Source organism: Protobothrops mucrosquamatus, unplaced genomic scaffold (genome assembly GCF_001527695.2).
Source record: "Protobothrops mucrosquamatus isolate PMUCROS unplaced genomic scaffold, P.Mucros_1.0 scaffold486, whole genome shotgun sequence".
Lineage (NCBI taxonomy): Eukaryota > Metazoa > Chordata > Lepidosauria > Squamata > Viperidae > Protobothrops > Protobothrops mucrosquamatus.
This window is the reverse complement of record NW_015386805.1, coordinates 382,537-402,889: the sequence shown is the minus strand read 5'-3', so window position 1 is coordinate 402,889 and position 20,353 is coordinate 382,537. Positions and strand designations below refer to the sequence as shown.

The 20,353-nt window shown below is 38.1% G+C and overlaps 2 protein-coding genes and 1 long non-coding RNA gene across 3 annotated transcripts; 2 read left to right on the top strand and 1 right to left on the bottom strand.

The window, feature by feature from the left end:
* Positions 1-513: 513 nt before the first annotated feature.
* On the top strand, positions 514-1,771 carry LOC107288139. The gene is made up of 2 exons (XR_001548889.1): positions 514-922; positions 1,052-1,771. It is a non-coding gene; the product is annotated as an uncharacterized LOC107288139 (long non-coding RNA).
* Positions 1,772-8,281: 6,510 nt separating this feature from the next.
* Positions 8,282-11,010, top strand: ATF4 (activating transcription factor 4). Its single transcript, XM_015816716.1, has 3 exons — positions 8,282-8,460; positions 9,585-9,899; positions 10,065-11,010. The coding sequence occupies exons 2-3, from the start codon at positions 9,683-9,685 to the stop codon at positions 10,901-10,903; spliced, it is 1,056 nt and encodes a 351-aa protein (XP_015672202.1). The 5' UTR covers positions 8,282-8,460; positions 9,585-9,682; the 3' UTR covers positions 10,904-11,010.
* A 5,159-nt stretch (positions 11,011-16,169) lies between these two features.
* Positions 16,170-19,825, bottom strand: RPS19BP1 (ribosomal protein S19 binding protein 1). Its single transcript, XM_015816715.1, has 4 exons — positions 19,720-19,825; positions 19,497-19,628; positions 17,789-17,886; positions 16,170-17,218 (listed from the first exon to the last, which is right to left on the bottom strand). Exons 1-4 carry the CDS (start codon positions 19,769-19,771, stop codon positions 17,075-17,077), a joined length of 426 nt encoding a protein of 141 aa, XP_015672201.1. The 5' UTR covers positions 19,772-19,825; the 3' UTR covers positions 16,170-17,074.
* Positions 19,826-20,353: the final 528 nt, after the last annotated feature.

Sequence of the window (20,353 nt, the reverse complement as noted above, 5' to 3'; positions counted from 1 at the left end):
ACTACTTCCATCTTCCCCCAAGAAAAAAAAATAGGAGGTACTCTAAGAGATGAAACTGTCAAACCTGCATAACAAGTATTACTACTGTAATACATAGGTAATTCTGAGGGTTGCCTTGTTTCAAATATCCGCCCTCAACATTAAAGGGCAGAGTGGATGAGATAATCTGCAGGTCTTGGGAGTTGAACATAAATCTTCCGTATTCTTTCTGTTGAAAGTGCTGCTTGCTAAGGCTACATATACTTCAGAACTGATTTGAAAGAAGGGGTTTGGTCCTTTCTTTGCACAGAATCATTTGATATTCATTAAAGTAGCCAGTTCTTTTTCAGAATGCTACTTACAGAGCTGTGTTAACTTTAATGAATGGAATTCATAAAGCAATGGAAGCCTGAAAAAATGAATTTAATGAATAGCAGAGAGCTACTTTTTCTTTTCTTCAAAGAAAAACAAGTCCAGTTGCCTCTTGAAAAAAGCAGCTTTGGAACAACCATGACCTGGATGACTGAGAATCTCCATAGACCCAGAGCTGCTAGATTCATGCAAGTCCAAAATGCTTCTTTCAAATCACTTCCAAAGTATGACCCTAGTGCTTATGTTATTAAGATAATCTTCAGTTTAGTTGTAATGTGTAGGCTTCAATTCTTTAGGTATGGAGAGTGCACCACTCATATTTTGAGATCAGATTGTCTTTTACAGATGATATATATATATATATTGTGGCAATGGAATCAGTATTATCCTAATTTAAGTTTCAGTGTTATAGCCAAAGACAGAAAGTTATCGTTGAGTGCTTGGCAATTTGTAACCTGGGAAATATTTAATTTTTCTTTTTACTGATTAATATAGTTTCCAGAATACATTCCTCCTCATTCTCAACCTTCCTGCTCCATGTGTTGATGAACATCTACACAGACATTATGCGGTTAGATGCAGTGTTTCTCAACCTTGACAACTTTAAGGCATGTGGACTTCAACTCCCAGAATTCCACAGCCAGCAATGCTGGCTGTGGAATTCTGGGAATTGAAGTCCACATGCCTTAAAGTTGTCAAGGTTGAGAAACACTGGGTTAGAGACTTTGTTATGGGGCCCATTGTTCTCCATCTTTGCTCCCTTTTTCTTTTTGTCCTTTAGCCTGCTGTTGATTTAGAACAGGAAAGCAAATCACATCCGAGGCAAGAATTAGAAGAATCCAGTATCTCTTGCATTCCCACTTATCTAATATATTATTTTAAAAAATTGCAAAAATATTTTATTTTCTTAAATTGTTATGAGGTTGAATATTGTATGTAGCTTTAAGCAACTATCCCTGTGACAGTAAGATGCCATTTTGTGTTTTTTTTTTCACTTTCATGTCTTTTATTTCCTACAGAGCAATGATGAATTGGGTTTTTTTTTTCTTTGAAATATGTAAAAAGGATTTAAGCCTATTTCACGATAAGGCTAATAATATAACAAATTGCCACTGCCATCAATGCAAGTGGAAAGCCAAGGATAGCAGTTGATGGTCTCAAGCTGAGGAGCCCAAGTCTGCTCATCCTGTAATATAGGTGCCAAACCAATCAGTAGGAATTGCAATTTTGACCAGCTAGCTGAATAATAAAAGTAATTGTCTTCACTTGGCACTGCTGACCTCCCAGGTTTGATGGAATACTTGGGACATTTGCCCAAGCTGAAATGTATAAGAGGGTTGGAGGAGAGAATTCTAATGGTCTGTAACCGTGTATAAAAGTTGTGAAATAAAATCGTCCGCAACCATGTGGCTCTTTTTAAATATACTGGATATGCTGAGGCTTTTTTAAATATTATCTTTATGAAGACAAAATACAATCAGATAATCTTGTAATTACCTTCTTGGTTTGCAACGCTTAAAGGTACTTAGAAGAATGTTGTCAAGTGAACTTTAAGCTTTATAATACTACAACCTTTATAATAGTTGTAGTCTTCGACTTACAACCATTTGAAGTTATATGACTATTTTTCACATGACCATTGCAGCATCCCCATGGTCATGTGATCAAAATTCAGACACTTATCAACTGATTAATAATTAGGATGGCTGCAGTGTCCCAGGGTCATGTGATCACCTTTTGTGACTTGGCAAGCAAAAGCAGTACTGAAGCCAGATTCACTTAACTGTGTTACTAACTTAACTGCAGTGATTCACTTAGCATCTGTGGCAAGAAAGTTTGTAAAAGGGGGCAAAACTCACCAAATATTTTGCTTAGCAACAGAAATTTTGGGGGCAAATTGTAATCATAAGCCGAGCATTACCTGTAATTAGAACATTTTGCATTTGAAAAAGTTCTAATAAAAACATTTATTGCACAAAAGTATGATACCCCCTATATGTCAAATTGCAACATAAAATTTTCTTTGAGCTATCCCAAATCATCCATGTGTCTAGGAAATCATCCTTGATATGACAATTGTATGCAAGTGGCGTTGTTATGACATAAAATGATCATCTTGCCCAAAATAGAAACAAGGAACTAAATAAGTACCTCCCACAATCAGCAATTTGCATGTAACATGCTTTCTGTACTATGATAGAATTAAATGTAAAAATATTTCTATAGTTTGATAAATTAAGGTAGAGGTAGGATGTATATATTGTAAATCAAAGAGAATTGTTCTGGATATTTTCTTGAGTTTTCCCAAATGTACTATATAGCAGGGCTTTTCAACCAGTGGTACGGGTACCACCTGTGGTACATTGCCACCTGGCAGGTGGTACGCGAACATCCTAGAAAAGGGGTAGCAGGGGAGGGGAATGAGCTGAACCGGTGGCAGCACCGCACAAGCCTGAGCGAGAGACGGCTGGAGCTGCAGGGCTGTCAGGGCTCAGCAGAAGCGCCAGGATCAGTGCCGCTTTCCAGCTGATCAGTGCTTCTTCGGGGCTGTCGGTTCAGCGGAAGAGCCAGGATCAGCGCCAGGCTCCAGCTGGAGCTCGGCGCTGATCCTGGTGCTTCTGCTGAGCCCAGAAGAAGCACCGATCAGCTGGAATGTCGCAGCATCTCCAGGGTCTTGTGATTTACATTCAGATGCTTGGCAACTGATTCATATTTATGACGGTCACAGTGTCCCAGGGTCATGTGAAGTGACCAAAACCTGCTGCAACCACCCAGCAGATGGGGGGGAATAAAAACCAAACACCCCCCACCCCACCCCTGCTGCCAATCCTCAACAGAAATGCTCACAACAATGAAAACCTTGGACAGGAAGAAGAGCGCCGCCGGGTGGGCAGGCAGGTGTCTTGCTTGGCTGTGGCTCGGGGGACATTTTTTTCAGTGCATTGTAACTTCAGTCACTAAGCGAATTGTTGTAAGTCGAGGACTACCTGTACTTTATCACTTTTTCCCCTTTTTTTTGGGTCATCAAGTTTTTGACACCTTGCTAGGTGACTGGTGGTACTCGGATGTTGCCATCTCCTAAAAGTGGTACAATGGGTGAAAAGGTTGAAAAGCCCTGCGATATAGGACAGGTGATAAAAAACAAGATTCTTTTTACCACCCATTATTAGAATGAAAGGCATGGAGAAAAGGACTTGACAACAAAACTCCTGCAGTGTGCTCTTAAAGTTCAGTTACTGTACCTTTCTGTCCTTCATTTCTGATTCTCATTCCCAAGGCTCTTCTTCATGAGTTCAAATTGTTCATCTGGCATTCCTCTTTTTTCCATAGAAATATTTTACAAACTTGTTCTGTATTCATTTTTGACACTCAACGTTAGCTATGTATGCTGTTACTAGCTGCTGCCTAAAAGGAACTCCTTGCGCCATGTGTCAAGCAAAACTAGGAACAACCAGCAGCTGGGTCTAAGTTTCTACTTCCTCATATCACTAAAATGCAATTATTTCACAAACTAATATGAATTATGTATTATTCTAGAAATACACTATAATGTTTGTAGTCAAATAAGTCAAATAAAAATATTTTATTCAAACATGAGATCTGAATAGTTCCTCTCTTTGAAAGGAAAAATTATCTGAGTAGCAAAAATGCCAATGAATTTATCTAGTTTGAAAAACTGTTTGACGGGAGTAAAGGGAGGGCTTAATGTCACAGTGAACCTGACATGCAGATTTGCAACTTTCTCATCATCATTGGATTCCTATCCCACTGTCCTAATATATAATCTTTGGCCTGGAACAAATTGCTTAATCAAGCTTTAGTAATTTCACATTATGAGGTTAATGCATAATTTTGGTGACACTTGAATTCCCTTATGTCTATGTATATACCCGGTGCAAAAAATCAGGACCATCTATTATACTGCAGCAGAGAAGAATTATTCAAGCCTATTACACAAGAGTTCGGTCAACTAAAGTTTAACACTAAATTGGCACCAGATAAGGGTCAATGGAATTCAGGAGGGGCTGGACTTGGACTGCTTGTAGGAATGCACTTAACTCTGCACCCCAGCTCTTCTACAGTATATGATAACAGGAGTTGGAAGCAAAAGATAAAGAGGCTAAGGTAGAACTAAAGTTTGGGATCCTGTTTCAAATTTATCATGAATATAAAAATTATTTAAATCCATCCACATTAATTCTCCCACAGTACTCAACAGAAGAGAATATATGTAGCTGTGGAGTTCTCTCAGCATTGGTGGCAACACTACCAATGTTTTCTCTTTGGTTATTCCTTGATTCAAAGGAAAAGTTCAAATCCAGGAACTACCAAGAAGAAAACCATACCTTCAACAACACTGGCAGGTAAGCTAATGTATATAAACAGAAAGCAAACTTGACACTCACTGGTAATCATGATATTACCTAGTCGGGTAATGAAGCATCTGCAAGAAAATAACCAAGTTCAGAAAGCACTAAGGATTCATCTATAGTGTAGAAGTATATAGATAGTAACAGCACATACAAAAATCAAAGCAGGAAGTTTTAAATTAACTAATTTTAAGATAAGTTCTTTAAGCAGCAGACAAGCTAAGGCTCTATTTAACTGTTCTGTAACACCAGGCTAAATCAATCCACGTTATCTTTACACCTTTTGCTGAAATCCAGTATGAACTGTTTCATATACCTTTACTAGCTCTTAAATAAGAGGCAAAAAAGAATTTGCAATCATTTTATTTTCCTTTAAAAGAAAGGGCAATGAGTGAATGAATGTTGAGTAATCTTTTACACTGGCTATTCACTATAGTATGATGATGCCCACTTACCCAAGCATATGTTATATAGTACCTAGATAGTCTCTCAAATACTCAAAATTTGTTTTAAAAGTTACAGAAATATAATTAAAACTGTTCAGCAACATACATAATAAACTGTAAATACATATGGTTACATAACCAGTTGAGTTTCTGAGTTTGTTTCAAAATAACTAACCTTAACAGGTCCTACTTCAACAAATAAAAATCTGGTCTGACCTTTTAAGCAAACAGGGTATTGCTTTTTTTTGTTAATGAAAAACATAGATACTGGTTTGTCTACCGACTGAATGTTTTTCCCCTTTCTGATCTTGAGCAATTTATTTCCTCTTTCTATATTCTATGAAAATGTCACTGTATTAAGGGGAACAAAGAATTACCAGATGAGAAATACTGGAAACCTTACAAATTGATTTAGCATTTTTTTGCTAGCAATATAGGTATCAGTATTATATGGACATGCAAACTTTAACATTTAGTTTAGCTATTTTTGTATTTCACTTGAATTCTTGGACTAACTAAACTAGATTTAAAACAGCTCAAGAAAAGCAGATCAAAAACAGAAAAACAAAAGTATCCCTTGGACATATGCTGTTTAGGATTTTATTTCTGGTAACAAACGTTTATAAACTTTTTAATGAACAAATATACTTTGGATTTTCCCTGATCCTGATCTTGAATGCATTTGTGCAGCCCCATTTTTGGTTTTAGCATATAGGGAGATGGGCTTCGTAGTCTGCCACGAATATATGTTACAGCAAATCTGGGGATGGCAATGGCATATTTCAAATGATAAAGTCTTAATGCACCACCAGAAAAAACCCAGAAATTTCAGAGGAAAAGCCAGTTCCTTATTATCTCTTCCCATTTTTAGTTCTGCCTCAAAAACCCAGCACTGGCCATCTCCTTCTCTACCTACAATATTAATTCTTTCATTCTGTTTTTGAACTTCACCATCACTTTTTTCAGCCATCAGTTCTCCAGTCACTCATCCAGTTAACTCCCTCAAAGAGCTGTGAATTTTATTACGAATTAAATCGATGGAAATGACAAAAGAATTACTCCAGAGGTCACTAGGAACTTTATTTTGAAGCAGTTATCTGGGAAGAATCAGGAAACAAAAGTAGAGGTACTCTTGGACATACCTATTTTGAGATTAATGTTCTCGTTTTGGTGCAAAAATTTTTTTTTTTTTACTGCTTTTAGGTACCTGTGTAAGAACACAGTAAGAATTTTTTTTCCCCACAAGCATTGCAGTCTTATTTTAAGAGGAACATTTGATTTGTGATTTTAAGGACTGGAAAAATAATAAGATTTGGCCTAATTTGGATCAGATACTATCTGGAAAATTTCGAAGGGGAAACTTCCAAAAGATCTCAGTAGTTGGTAGCATAGGCTTAATTAATAAACTTTAGGCACCTGCCCTTTACCAATACGCAGGGAACAAGTTGCACCTATTTCGTCTCCTATCGAGCCTCATCCTTTCTCGGGCTCGTAAAGGCCAGGACATCAAGTCCTTTTTGGTGACGCTGTTCTGCGAGGAAACCCCCCACGCCATGGCCGCTGCCTCCGTTTTTTCCTCAACAGCAGGGCCAGAAAAGCTGCTGATGCTACCCCACCCTCAGACAGCATTGAGCCATCCGCGAGTAAGAGGGCGGTGGCTGTTCCAATGAGGCGTCTGTCTCGTTTTTTTTCCCCAGCAGACGGGGGGGAAGGGATTGACTTCCCGCGCCCCTCACGCCACCCAAAGAGCGAGAAAACGGATGTTTCCCCGGCCAAGCCCTCTTGGGCGGTGCGTCACAAACGGCCTACAAGCTTCGAGCATGGGATCTCCATGTATGGCGATACGACCCAGACGAGTTCTGAGGAGTGGTTACTAGCTCCAGAAACGATGGGTAGAGTCTTGCTGCCTTCGGTCGTTTAGCCGGCTACGCAAAGCTTCTGGCCACCATCTTGCTTCCTCCTATTGAGCGCGGTGGGTTAGGGAGAGCGAAAGTCGCAACCCCCCCCCCCCCCCGCAATCCGACTCGGGGGCAATCGGACATCAATGACACCGCTAACCACAAATGGCGAAGACAACACCGAGGAAGGCCCAAAGAAGGAAGTCGGGCAAAAGGGACGAAGAAGGCTGATCGTTCATTAACATCTAGATCAGGGGTAGTCAACCTTGGCTCTTTTATGACTCGTGGACTTCAACTCCCAGAATTCCTGAGCCAGCTTAGCTGGCTCAGGAATTCTGGGAGTTGAAGTCCACGAGTCATAAAAGAGCCAAGGTTGACTACCCCTGATCTAGATTCTAGACACAGCAGCATTTTAAGAGAAAACAGAAGACACCCCCCCCGCCCCGCGACTCTATTTTTAATGATGTTGGGGGTACAAGAGTATTCCCCCCCCCTCCCCAACAGTTAAGCACAATCCTTTACGTGGTTTCTTCGCTCAGCCAACACTAGTTCACAGGACACGCGAAATTAACAATGCCGACCAATCAGGTGTTTCATGTTCACGTGCTTTCTCAAACGACTGGAATGCGGAATGCGGCCACCCCCTCTTGGGCGGCTAATAGGCAAACCAAGCTGTTCCTTTTTCACCGTCACGTGTCTGACCTTAATTAAAGCGGCGGTAACCGTCATTATGATTCAACAACGTAGGATAGTCCCTGTAATCCTTCCGCAAATTTTTGAGTAGGACTAATCCAGGGGTAGGCAACCTCGGCTCTTTTATGACTCATGGACTTCAACTCCCAGAATTTCTGAGCCAGCATAGCTGGCTCAGGAATTCTGGGAGTTGAAGTCCATGAGTCATAAAAGAGCCGAGGTTGCCTACCCCTGGACTAATCGAATGCGGGTACGAAGCCTCGCGGAGGGTTTGCTTCAACCCCAGCGTCACAGAGAGAAGCTCTATAAGGAAGTCTTACTTTTTCGAATGGCGCACATTCAATTCCGAAGATACTGGGCGGAAGGATTTTTTGGAACCGTTGCTTACTGAAAGGAGGTCCTGCCGGATCTCACTGACTATATAAAGAGAAAACGCGCACACTCTCGCTCCTATTGTCTCTCTGAGAAAAAGACCTATGTGTTGTTTGCTCATTTTCGAAAAAATTAGCGCGTCTCTCTTTCCCCCCCTTTTTTTTCGGAGTGTTAACAGTGACGAGTCGAGCAACAGAGGAAAGGTTTTAGTATACGCGGCCGCCACCATGGCATGGTAGGGGCGGTAGCGCAAGCGACGGCATCGGCCATTGCAGAGTCGCAGCAGCGGCGGCCGCGGCCTCGGCACCTCCAAGCATCTGCAACCATGGCGTGAGTATTTGGGGAGGGTGGAAATTCACCAAAGGTGGAGACATTGGCTTTTATTAAATAAGGTGGAAGATAAGACAAACAGCACGGTCAGGTTAAGGAATTGAGATTTTAGGGAGTGAAGATCTATGTATAGACTTAAAACAGGTGGAGGAGAAAATATAGAAGGAAATTGGAAATCTCAGCCAAGGAATAGCATTTGTTCATGGCCGAAAAATACGGGGGGGCGGGGGGCGGGACGGTATCAAGAAATAGGTTAGCACAACGAATTCCAGACTATAAATTAGGCTATTTATGGAAAGGGGAGGTGGTTTAATGAGCCCTTGGGTTTCCCAGACTAATTAGAAGGCAGAACGATTTCCTTTGTTGGGGGGGGGAATCCCCCGAGATTTAAGCAATTAGTATATTAATAGTTTTTTTCTGGACAAAAATAGAACTTTTAAGTTAAGATTGGCCTACTTCGTTAAGAGGAAGAGATAGTAATTGCTTTTCACAACAGAAATATGACGAATAAATTTACCTTTTTATCACTAAGGCTAGTGTCTCTTTCTAAAAACATTTTGCTGAAATAACTAGTGGCGTTGCCTGGAATGCAGGTTGAATTGTCTATATAAGGTTAAGAGGTAGTGAATTACCTGTAACTTTAAAATAAACTCTTCTGTGGAAGCTGCCAATTTTTAAATGAATGGATATAAACAAATTTGGTATTATGTGGCTCTTACATCTTACAATCATTAGATTCTCAGTGGCCAGATGGAAACGTGGCATGATACAAAATGGCGGCCTATTATAGGTTAGACATGCAGAGCAAGCAGATCACGAAATGGCTGCAGCTGTTGTCATTAATGAATTCATGAATCAGACCAACATGGGTGGAGATTGAATTGAAGCTGTGTAGTTAGGAGGAAATAGAGGATCAACTTGCTGAACAAATTCTAGTTGGCGCTGTTGTACTGTAGTTCTAATTTGTATCTAAGACAGTTCAAATGAAGTCTAGAGGGGGGGGGAAGCTGCAACCAGGAGTCATTGCTGCAGTATTACCATGCACAATTTTCCCTACATGATTTTTAACTTGAAATTAAAATCTGAAGGCTCTTTTTATAATAATTATCTTGGTTTTTTTCCAGGTTTTTCAAATCATCACACAGCAGTTTTGCTGTAATTGATAAAGACACCATCTATTTGTCTAGGCAAATTGACAACAAAGTACTAAAACTTGACCAAAATGAGCTTCTCAAACACAGAGATGTTGTTGGGGGACTTTCTGTCCCCATTCAGCCAGCAGTGTTTGGTGGCTGATGAAGGTCTGGGGCTCTTAGATGACTGCTTGGAGGTGGCCAAGAACTTCAGTTCGCATGGGTTCTCCAGCGATAAGGCTAAAGTGGGCTCCTCCAATTGGCTGGATGTGGGCTGTTGGAAAAATGCCACAGACAGCAACCAGGGTAAGATAAATTATATTTATTCTGCAAATATTGGGTAACCCTTTGAGGTTTTTGATAAGTCTATTTAAATGTATATATTTGTTTCATGGATCTAAAGCAGAAGAAGAAAAGTTTTGTTGTATTTATTGAGATCATCTTTGGAAAAACGTTTTGTTTATTTTACAGAGGATGCCTTTTCTGGCATGGATTGGATGGTGGAGAAGATGGACTTGAAGGAGTTTGACTTTGATGCACTGTTAGGTATTGATCTGGAAGCCACCGTCTCCCCAGATGAGCTCATGGCCACGTTGGAAGACACGTGTGACCTGCTTGACCCGCCCATTGAAGAAATTCCCAGCAAAGAAAGTTTATTAATACCAGAACCAATTAACCAATCCCCCAGTTCTCCTGAAGCAGACCAGGTGGCCCCATTGACTACATTATTGCCATTTCCAGCACCCCAAGGGCCACTGATTTCTACTGTTGACCATTCATTCAGTTTAGAGCTAGGTAGTGAAATAGACATTCTTGAAGGAGACAGAAAAACAGAAACCCCCACTACTTTAGTGTTTCCCAAGTGTGAAAAAGAGGATGAAGCACATTCTGATAATGATAGTGGAATATGTATGAGCCCAGAGTCTTATCTAGGGTCACCTCAACAAAGTCCTGCCACTTCTACTAGTTCCCTCAGTGATAACCAATCAGTTACAACCCAACCTGATCTTTCTGTGAGGCCCAAGCCTTATGATCGCCCTCCAGGAATCGTATCATTAAAGATTAAAGAAGAAAAGAGAATAGATAAGAAACTGAAGAAGATGGAGCAGAATAAAACAGCGGCCACACGATATAGACAGAAGAAAAGGGCAGAGCAAGAAGCTATATCAGGAGAGTGTAGAGAACTAGAGCAGAAAAACGAAGCCCTAAATGAAAAACTTGATTCTCTGAGCAAAGAAATCCAATATTTAAAAGATCTAATGGAAGAAGTCCGCAAAGCTAAGGATAAAAAGACTAAAGCCCCAGAATAGAGTAGTGGAGTAGGAGTTACATGCATGTATATTTGCTGCAAACAGCTATGTTTTAATGCTTAATAAATTATTTTCTAATTTGGATATGTGTATATTGAGTGAAGTTTTGTTTGAAACAGATTGGGCTAACAATTTAAAAACCCAATTGCCACATTAAAAATGAAAAGATAGCAATTGCGGTTTAACCTACCTTATTTAATTTCATTCGACATTTTACAGTTATTCTGGAACAACATAACAGTTCATATTTGTCAAGGTATAAGTATTTTACTTTTTTCTCAATCTTAAATACATTCTACTCAATTTTACTTGAACCTGTGGATTCATATTTTTAACATCTTTGGACGATTGTTGAGCCAGTGTACCAAATGTGTAGCTTTATTATCAACTCTTATCCTTTTAAATGGATCTTGCACTAATACCACATCATGCTCTCAGTTTGTCTTTTTTAATATTTACACTTATCCCTCATCTTGCCTTAATCGCTTCAAAACTTCCAAGACCAGTATAAACAATAGGAATAATGTGCATCTTTTGTTCATAGATCACAAGGTGTTCTTGTGTTCCCATGGTCAAAACAGCACCTGAGCCGGAAAGGTAGATTATTATCTATGCATAAGAACAGTCTCAAAGGTACAAGATGCAAAGAACCTTAGGAAAAATTATATACAGTTCAAACTTTGTAACGTGTTGATTAACATAATTGAGTCAAATCAGAGAGCAGGTCCAGCAACTATGTTCCATGTAACAATTCATAGCATCCATAACATTAGCATGATCCTGTAAATGACTAATTGAATATTCAAAAGGCGATTTTATGTTAGTGAATTTTGACATAGAGTTCACTTTTATATACAATTCTGGCCTGGACCAGCTCTTAGGACTAAAAGTGCATTCCACATGAATCTTCTGCTTACTTGGAAAAAATTGAAAACAAAGATGCTCCTTACTGAATATATTACCCTAAGATGGTAGTAAAATTCTCATCAAAATCTATACTAATAAAAATTTAAGGGATAATTAAGGTGATCAAAAACTGCATCAAGAAAATGCTTGTTTTGGGTATTCTATAATTTTCAAAACCATCTTTTAGGTAAGAATTTGCAGTGGTTTTGGTAGCCAATACTAAATAGATATATAGTGTTTAGTTAGGTTTAAGAAGTGATTCCTTTTGGGGTATTAATGTAATGATGGCTTCCCTTGATACTTTGAAAGACCTGATTATGTCATCAGACTTGGGTTCTTAGGAGGCTGGAGACCTGCTTAGATGGTTCCATTATTATAACCATTCTCTTTTTCACCTAGAATTTTTTTAGTGTTAATATGGATTTTAATGCTTCTATCTGTTGCGGTGTCCCAACTATAATGTGCTGTGCAGTTGCCTTTGATGAGATTGGTGGCTATATGCATTTTGTAAATAAAAATACATGCCAGGAGAAAACCCAGAATGCTTTAGGCTGCAATAATCTGATGGCACTCCAGAATGATATGTAGGACAATTAGAGCAAGTGTGTACTTTGTGGCCCGTTCTGTCCCATCTTAGCTGCTGTCGCTATGAAAAGATTAGCCCAAATGTTTTAATGGTATCTTGGCAATATGGAACAAGCCCCAATATAACATTTGCTTTCCATGCAACTGCTTCTTTTTAACATACATGCTTTACTTCACCTTGGTTTCTGCTAAAGTACAAGTTTGTAAGCCTTTAAATGTCTTGGCCACAAGGAATATGCTTCTAGTGTGGTATATTCTACTTGTTCCCTATCTTGTCTCAACCATGATCACTATCCTTGCTTTTTTTTCTGCACTCCCCCCAAAACTACTTTTTCATGCTACAATATAACTGGAACAAAATTCATTTTTTTCTGCAAATGGATCAGAATATCTGAACTGTAGATTAACACAGGACCAACTTTATATGCGCAGGATGCCTAGAAAAATTTGTACAATCTTATCCAAAATTCTATCATTAAAGTTAAAATTCAATTTGATTTAAAGCACAGTCTGAACTTATCAGTTATTTTGATCCACAAGTAAATGTGGAATGCCATTTTCTAAATACAATAACTTAATAAGTTTATGAATAACATAAATTGACTAATACTTAAGCAATTGTTTTGTATTTGTTGAAATTTAATGTATAAATGATAGGTACCAGTGATTCTGAGATTGTTTTAAGTCTTTCAATAATTTGGAGACTGCTCTTCTTACAACTGTCTTGTTAACAATTAGCTTCAGCACATTGTGATCATTAAATGCTAAAGCTAATTGTAGATAATAGCTAACTATAAAATAAAAAGCTATAAAAATAAATAAGTTAATTATAGATAACATTTGTTAAATATTAAAATATCCAAATAACAAAGTTCTGTTCCTTTATACAATGCATTAGGCTGATACTACTGGGATACAGATATCCCAGTTATAACACAGTTGAGCCCCAAATTTCTGTTGCTAAACAAGACAGCTATTAAGTGAGTTTTGCCCCATTTTATGACCTTTTTTATCACAGCTGTGGAATCACTGAAGTTAGCAATATGGTTAAGTGAATCTGGCTTCCCCATTGACTTTGCTTGTTAGAGGGTCACAAACTGATGACATGACCCTGGGACAATGTAACCGTACCGTCATAAATACATGCAGTTGGCAAGCATTCAAATTTTGATCATGTGACCTTGGGGATGCTGCAACAGTCGTAAATGTGAAAAACAGTCATATGTCACTTTTTCAGTGCTGTTGTAACTTAAAATGGTCACTAAACAAATGGTTGTTTAATTTGAGGACTACCTGTATGAGATAACCACAAGTTTCCCTTTCTCAAGTGGGCCTTCAGGTACAACGCATGCAGTGCAAAGATAGGGCTGTTTATAAGCTTTCAGGTAACCGGATGACAGGATGGCAGTTCCAATACTGTACCAAATGAGCATGTGCTGCAGTGTTATTGTAACTCTTAATTTCATCCCTGCTTTTACTTGCCGATAAGTCATGTTTGTTTCAGGTAAAATATACTCCATTTCCTGACAATTTTTGGTTGCTATTTTTGTTCTAGTGTAGAGAGTAAAAAAGATGACTATGATTAAATTAGGCAAGAACTGTTACCTAGGCAATAGGGGCTGAAACATCTTTAAAACAACAGAAAATTATTACTGATCACAGTCCTGCACCTTGAACGAATGCAGCTTGGATTTATGATTCAGTGTAAAGATGTGCACAGTGTTCTTGTTTGTGGTGGCTTTTGCCCAAACTGAAATGTATTTGTTATTTTACATTGCTGACTCTATAAAACCACTGCTGACTCTATAAAGCCTATGTTTTACAGCAGTCCAATAAAGCATGCAACCCATTAAAATGTTCACAATCAGGTTAATTAAACTCATAAATAAACGATATAAAATACAAATTATAATACATGGGGAAAAATAACCAAACACAAGAGCAAAATGGGATACAACAATTACACTGAAATTCAAAAATTGTGACAATTAGTCATATTGCTTCCCAGATGAATTCTGTCCTATGCAGCTTCCGGAATGTTAAAAGGAATGCTGTGAATTTACTGTATTCTATATGTCTGGGGCAGCAACTCAGAAATAGCGCCCCCTGGCCTGTTTTTCAAGTATTTGACGAGCTAATTTGTTCCAAATATGAATTGAATTGAAATATGAATTGAAATTGTGGCAGGGCTGGTTTGGGAAGGGGGTGGGGACAAAGGACATTGGCAATGGCTGGGAGAAGAAGAGACTTCCTATGAATCATCACTTGTAGCTAACTAATGGTTAAAATATACTAGCATGCTTGGCTAAAAACTAATCACTGTAGCTTAGCATGATAGAATAATTTACCCATCTGAATAATTTAGGATAATAAGTTAGGGAAATCTATAAAATTTGGTTAATTTTACAACAGAAATGCATGTTCAGCTAGTAAAATGTGCTGCTTTTCACATAATGGAAGTAATAATTTCAGCCTCCCAGAGTCACTGTGAGTTGGGCAACTTTATAAATTTCTTTAATAAGGTTAAACACTTGGTTTATATGATTTGAAAAGTAGAAAGCAGACTAATTGATTCCACAATTACTCTTTTGAAAAGGAGACACCATTCTTACAGCTTTTTCAGGACTACAACTTCAAATATTAGTATGTTTGTCCAACATACTAAAGTGGTTAACAGTAACCTTGTCAACTATGTTACCTGCTTAATGTATACAGTTGCCTAGGTTCATCCACTACACTGAACTACAAATTAATCAAACTGGTTGGGTTTCACAAGACACGTCACTGTGTAACCAACTCCATTTAAATCTGAAGTATTGTGCACTTTCAGACAGAAGTATTTTCAAACGACTTTATTCTGAGTTACGACTTTTGTCTGGTCACTTAGCCCAATCTACATCACATAATGTTATGGGGAAAATAGGAGGAGGAAGGTGTGGTGGATTATGTTCACCATCTTGAATTGTTTGTAAAAATAATAAAAGGTGTGATCCAAACAAATAATTCAGATAACCTACTAGTGAAAAGAACTACAATGGAGGATAAATATAATTAGCTTAATGCTAGTAATGGTAAGGGATGAAAAAAAGTCATGCACTGACATCCATCATTATGAAATGCTTTGAGAGGCTGATAAAGGACATTATTGTATCTAACTTCCTGCCAACATCTGACCCGCTTCAGTTTGCTTATTGACCAAATCGCTCTACAGAGGATGCTATTTCTTCTGTTCTCCATTTGAGCTTGGAGCACTTAGAGCAGGGGTGTCAAACTGCTGGCCCGTGGGCTGGTTGCATCATGCGGAGGCCGCACCCACCCCAGCTCCGGCAATGCAAAAAAAGTTGCGATACGTCACAACACGTCATGTGACGTGGCAAGTTTGACAACCGTGACTTAGAGGAAAGAAATAGTCATGTGCGTATGCTGTTTGTCGACTTCAGTTCGGCATTTAATACAATCATTCCCCAGCATCTAGTAGACAAACTGGGCCTTTTAGGCTTAAACATTCCTTTGTGCAACTGGATTCTTGATTTTCTTATTGACAGGCCCCAGTATGTGTGAGCTGGAACAAATATTTCTAACACCATTTTCTTGAGCACAGGTTCTCTTCAGGGCTGCGTCCCAAGTCTGCTGCTGTTCACCCTGTTTACCCATGACTGTTGTGCTAGGTTTGCCACCAACCATATTGTGAAGTATGCGGACGATATAACAGTAGTGGGTTTTATTCAAGATGACAATGAGGGTGCTTACCGCAAGGAGGTTGAGGATTTCCTTTTTATTTTTAGTAAAATGCACAAATTACTGTTCTTATGTAGTAACTGCATAGTTATAAATCATGAAATCATACATAATTTTACCATTTCTGGTACTTCACAAACAACTTTTGCCTAAACAGTCTGGTGTAATTGGCCATTTTATTTCTGTAAAGTTTTCATTTATTAAAGAAATGACAAATGATACATTGAATAAACTAAAAAATACTTGAAAAGTAACTAACAGAATATGGTAGGAAATTATATGACTCCTTTTTGAGAAGAAGAGAGTATCACAAGAATATCCCTTTCCTAAAAAGTATCACAAAAAATGGACTTACTATACTTGCATCTTAAGTATAGCAAAAAATATTGTTTGTGATATCCTTGTGGAAGCACTTCAAATGCCTATAATTCTGACTGTTACTATGTTGTTATAAATGAAGAACTAAAGAAATATTTGGCTATAAATTAAATCAATTATTACTACTAAAAAGTGTAATTGTTAGTTTGTTGCAGCAAAACTAATAGTTTTACAATTATGCAATAAGGCAATCCTTTCAGCTCTGATATTGCAACATGAAATGCAAATTCTCTCTTCTATATGTACAGAAATTACTTGTTTAAGTTAACTTACTCCTAACAAATGTGGCAAAAGACTGTTTTTTCTGGTTCAGGGAAGATATTTTTTCTAGCAGAGAGTCAAAAGATAATCTTAAGAGTCATATGTCCAAACTCAGCATCAAAGATCTGGATTCTCCACTCTGGGCACAAACCGTCGTTCCATATGAAGTGCAACAACTGAGCATATCATATGTAGAAATATTGTAGCCTATTATAATAGACATACTTCCCAACCAGAAAAAGACTGGCAAGCATTTGCTCACTGATGCTGATATTTTTAGCAATGATGGACAAGTTACTTTTGTCAGATTGTTCCAACTCTTCCAAAATACTCTCTCTCAAATCTCTGGAAGTCTTCTTCAGTGAAGACAGTTCCTTCTGGCTTCTTCTTCTTTACTTTTTCTACAGGGCGGTCTTTAGCTTTCCTCCCTCTGTTTTGGGTTAAAATCTATAGAAATAATGCAAAGGAAAATAATAACTCAATATCTTTTAATATATGTAAGTGTAATCATTAATCAGTAGTATAATAAACCTTCCGAGTTTAACCAAACTCAATAGATTATTTGATTACATTGATGAAAGATACAGGTCCTTGTATGCAGTCCTAAACACCACTCAAGGATTTGTATTTGTTGGAGCATTTGAAAACAGCTTTTTATCTGGACTCTCAGATATTCTCCAGATCTGATGCATGATCCTGGGAGAACTTTAATTTAAGGTACTCCCAACAGATTTACATGTATGCCCATACGGGTTGTGAATCACAATTTGTGCTTTGAATCCAGGTCAATGCACAACACTAATTTCAAATAATTGAATTTGAAAACTCAAGATCTAAAGTATTTGGCAAGGACATTAGAAAAAATTGGAAATAGAGACACGAGAAACATGCTTATACCGAGAAACAAGCTCCCTTCTCAAAAAGCTGTCAATTATATAAAAATAGAGCTGTATTTTTCTTTTATTTCTAATAGCATCTCCTCTCCCCAAATAAACAATCAACAAGTAACAAACTGACCTTTTCAGTAATTGTACTGTCTGCCACACAATGAGTACCCATCATATACTGCATGTTTTTCTTAAAGTGATCAGCTGCTTGATGTTTCTGATATTCCTCTGGAAAAAACAATACAAGAAGAAAGTATGCAGATAAAATTCAGGAGGAAATAAATTCGTATTTGTCTTTAGGGAGTTAGTATTGCAATTATAAGCCTGATTCATCCTGCTTGCCTCAGGTTTTAATTTGATTTTGTGCAGCCACTATTTTGGAGGGATCAAGTTGTTTCAAGGTGTATGTGAATTTTCTCATGCAATAAATGAGATGATCAAGGGGGAAAAAAGTCTTTTTCCTAAGGGAGTTTGTTCACATGACAAAGTCTGTGGAAGATTTTATACTTATCTCCTTTTTGGGACAACAGAAAATATTTACTGGCTAATAGAATGGTCATCAATGCCTTTTATTATTGTCTTCAGTTATTGGGAAAACCTGTGTACTTCATAAGATTTCAAAGAATTTTGTATGCAATAGTCTGCAACCTGGTTGTCTCTAATATAAATCACAAAATCAAGCTCTGATGGCTGAGGAACACCGGAGCTATAATAAAAAACATGATCTACATATGGGTAACTACTCCAAAACATGCTTTCAGCTTATGTGGAACATAGGTCAAACTTTGTGGGTTTTCTTGTTGCATTAAATGAATAAAGAATGTACTTTGGAGCATGGTCAGACCTATTGTGATACATTTGTGGGAGAGAAGGGAAAGAGCTGGAAATACTTGAATCAGCAAATGGAGTGATAGAATACGAAGCATGAGAACATCAGTAGCAGCTCAGGCAATAGAAGGAACAGAAGGAACTGGAAGTTCAGAGGGCATGAAGTTTGGTACTATGTCCCACACTTGGGCACTGGTATTGCTGAAGGAAAGAAGACATAAAATGCAACGATTGGGCATGGGCAGATGAATAGAATATATCACACTGGAAGATACTGAATAGAGAAGAGAGGGAAACATCTTCACTGCCACTTCCTTATTTCTCTTCTCCCTTGCCTCTACACCATGCTCAATTACTGCTGCCTCATGCCTAGAACAGATGTATTTTGTTTTGTGCCTCGACCAAAACAGGTTTCAGCTTTGGCACAGACCACACCACCACAATTCTGAGTACATAAACATTATAAAAAGGTAGTATAAAAATATCATCACTATCATGAAGTTATGATATGCAGAGGCTCTGCCTTTAGGACACATTTTTTCAATACAATACAACAATAATAATTTTATTATTTTTTTAATCACTTGGGAGGAAGCATATATTGTCAATTTTTGGCATGCATATGGTTTGAAATTATAAGTTATCTTGAATGGGATAGGAAAGGAGGTACATAAAATAAGTAAAAATATGGTTGCACTAATAGGAAAAAAAATGAAAGAATGTTATAACCTATAACTCTCACGCATGTCACTCATATCTATATGCATAAAATCATATACAAAGATGATAAATTGATATCAGTTGAGTAAAGGAAGTTTGTTTTGCTTAAATATACATTTGAAATTTCCATGCAACTTACAAGCAATGTTGTGCATTTATTGTTCAACTGTAAAATGCAAGTAGAGCTCAAAAATTTGCATTTGCATTAGTCAGACACAATCAAAGTATACCGAATACATTCGATGAGGGTCGCCCACTTGGTCATCATTCTCCATCTTCCCCCTACTCACCTAACGCAGATTTGATAATTCTTCCTTTGATTGTGGCCTTGTCTCTTTTGGACCTAGAACTTTTGTTTTTCTTCTTTTTCAACAGATTATTGGGTCGGGCGGCGGTCACTGATCTTTGAGAGGAGTCGGACACTAATTATCAGACAGAGAAACAAGAAGGATTGTTTAGCCTAAACTGGATTCTCCCTTTTTCTCCTTTGGCCACCCTGCAGCCCTCGGTTACCTCCCGCCGTCTCCAGAAGTTCCAGTCCCTTTCTTAGCAGGGAAGCGGACATTTCCCCCTTCTCTCCAGACACGTGAATTATCTTGAACTTCCTTTCTGTTTCAGCTCTATGGTCTTTTCATGATTATGATACTTCCGAGTTCAGTTTTGCCACTCTTCCTTTGACCTACTTCGCTTTGCATTGCCAAAGTCGCCACACTTCCGGTGTTTTTCATCCCGAACGGGTGGATTAGTGTAATCCGTTAGCTGCACAACAGCGGTTTGGAAAAAGGAAGAAAATGATGTATTTGTAAGAAGGCGAAGGAAGGAGAAATTGTATCTCATGTCGGAAGCCAGCAATTATTCTGATCTTTCATTCTGATCTACAAATTGTATTGTTATGTAATCACTTCAATTTTAAGTAACGTAAGACAACTACTAGCAATCAGTAATAACTTTTATAAAGTATAAAATAGCCTATTAAACATCATTTAATAGGCTATTAAAATGTATGGCTTTAAACATATGCACTCTGAAAGCAAAATTATTAGGAGACCAAGACCTGAACTGCAGTATAATCTTACAGTGTCAGAAACACATGCTATAGAATTAAATGGGATTTACTGGAATCAACTGAGGGCAGATACTAGGAATT

Bases quoted from the DNA above. Each gene is read 5' to 3' on its own strand.
- RPS19BP1 (XM_015816715.1), bottom strand. From the start codon at position 19,771: ATGTCCGCTTCCCTGCTAAGAAAGGGACTGGAACTTCTGGAGACGGCG. The intron at 19,629-19,719 runs GTAACCGAGGGC...TCTGATAATTAG, and splicing joins ACTTCTGGAGACGGCGGGAG to TGTCCGACTCCTCTCAAAGA. The intron at 17,887-19,496 runs GTGAGTAGGGGG...TGTTTTTTCCAG, and splicing joins AATTATCAAATCTGCGTTAG to AGGAATATCAGAAACATCAA.
- ATF4 (XM_015816716.1), top strand. From the start codon at position 9,683: ATGAGCTTCTCAAACACAGAGATGTTGTTGGGGGACTTTCTGTCCCCA. The intron at 9,900-10,064 runs GTAAGATAAATT...TTTATTTTACAG, and splicing joins TGCCACAGACAGCAACCAGG to AGGATGCCTTTTCTGGCATG.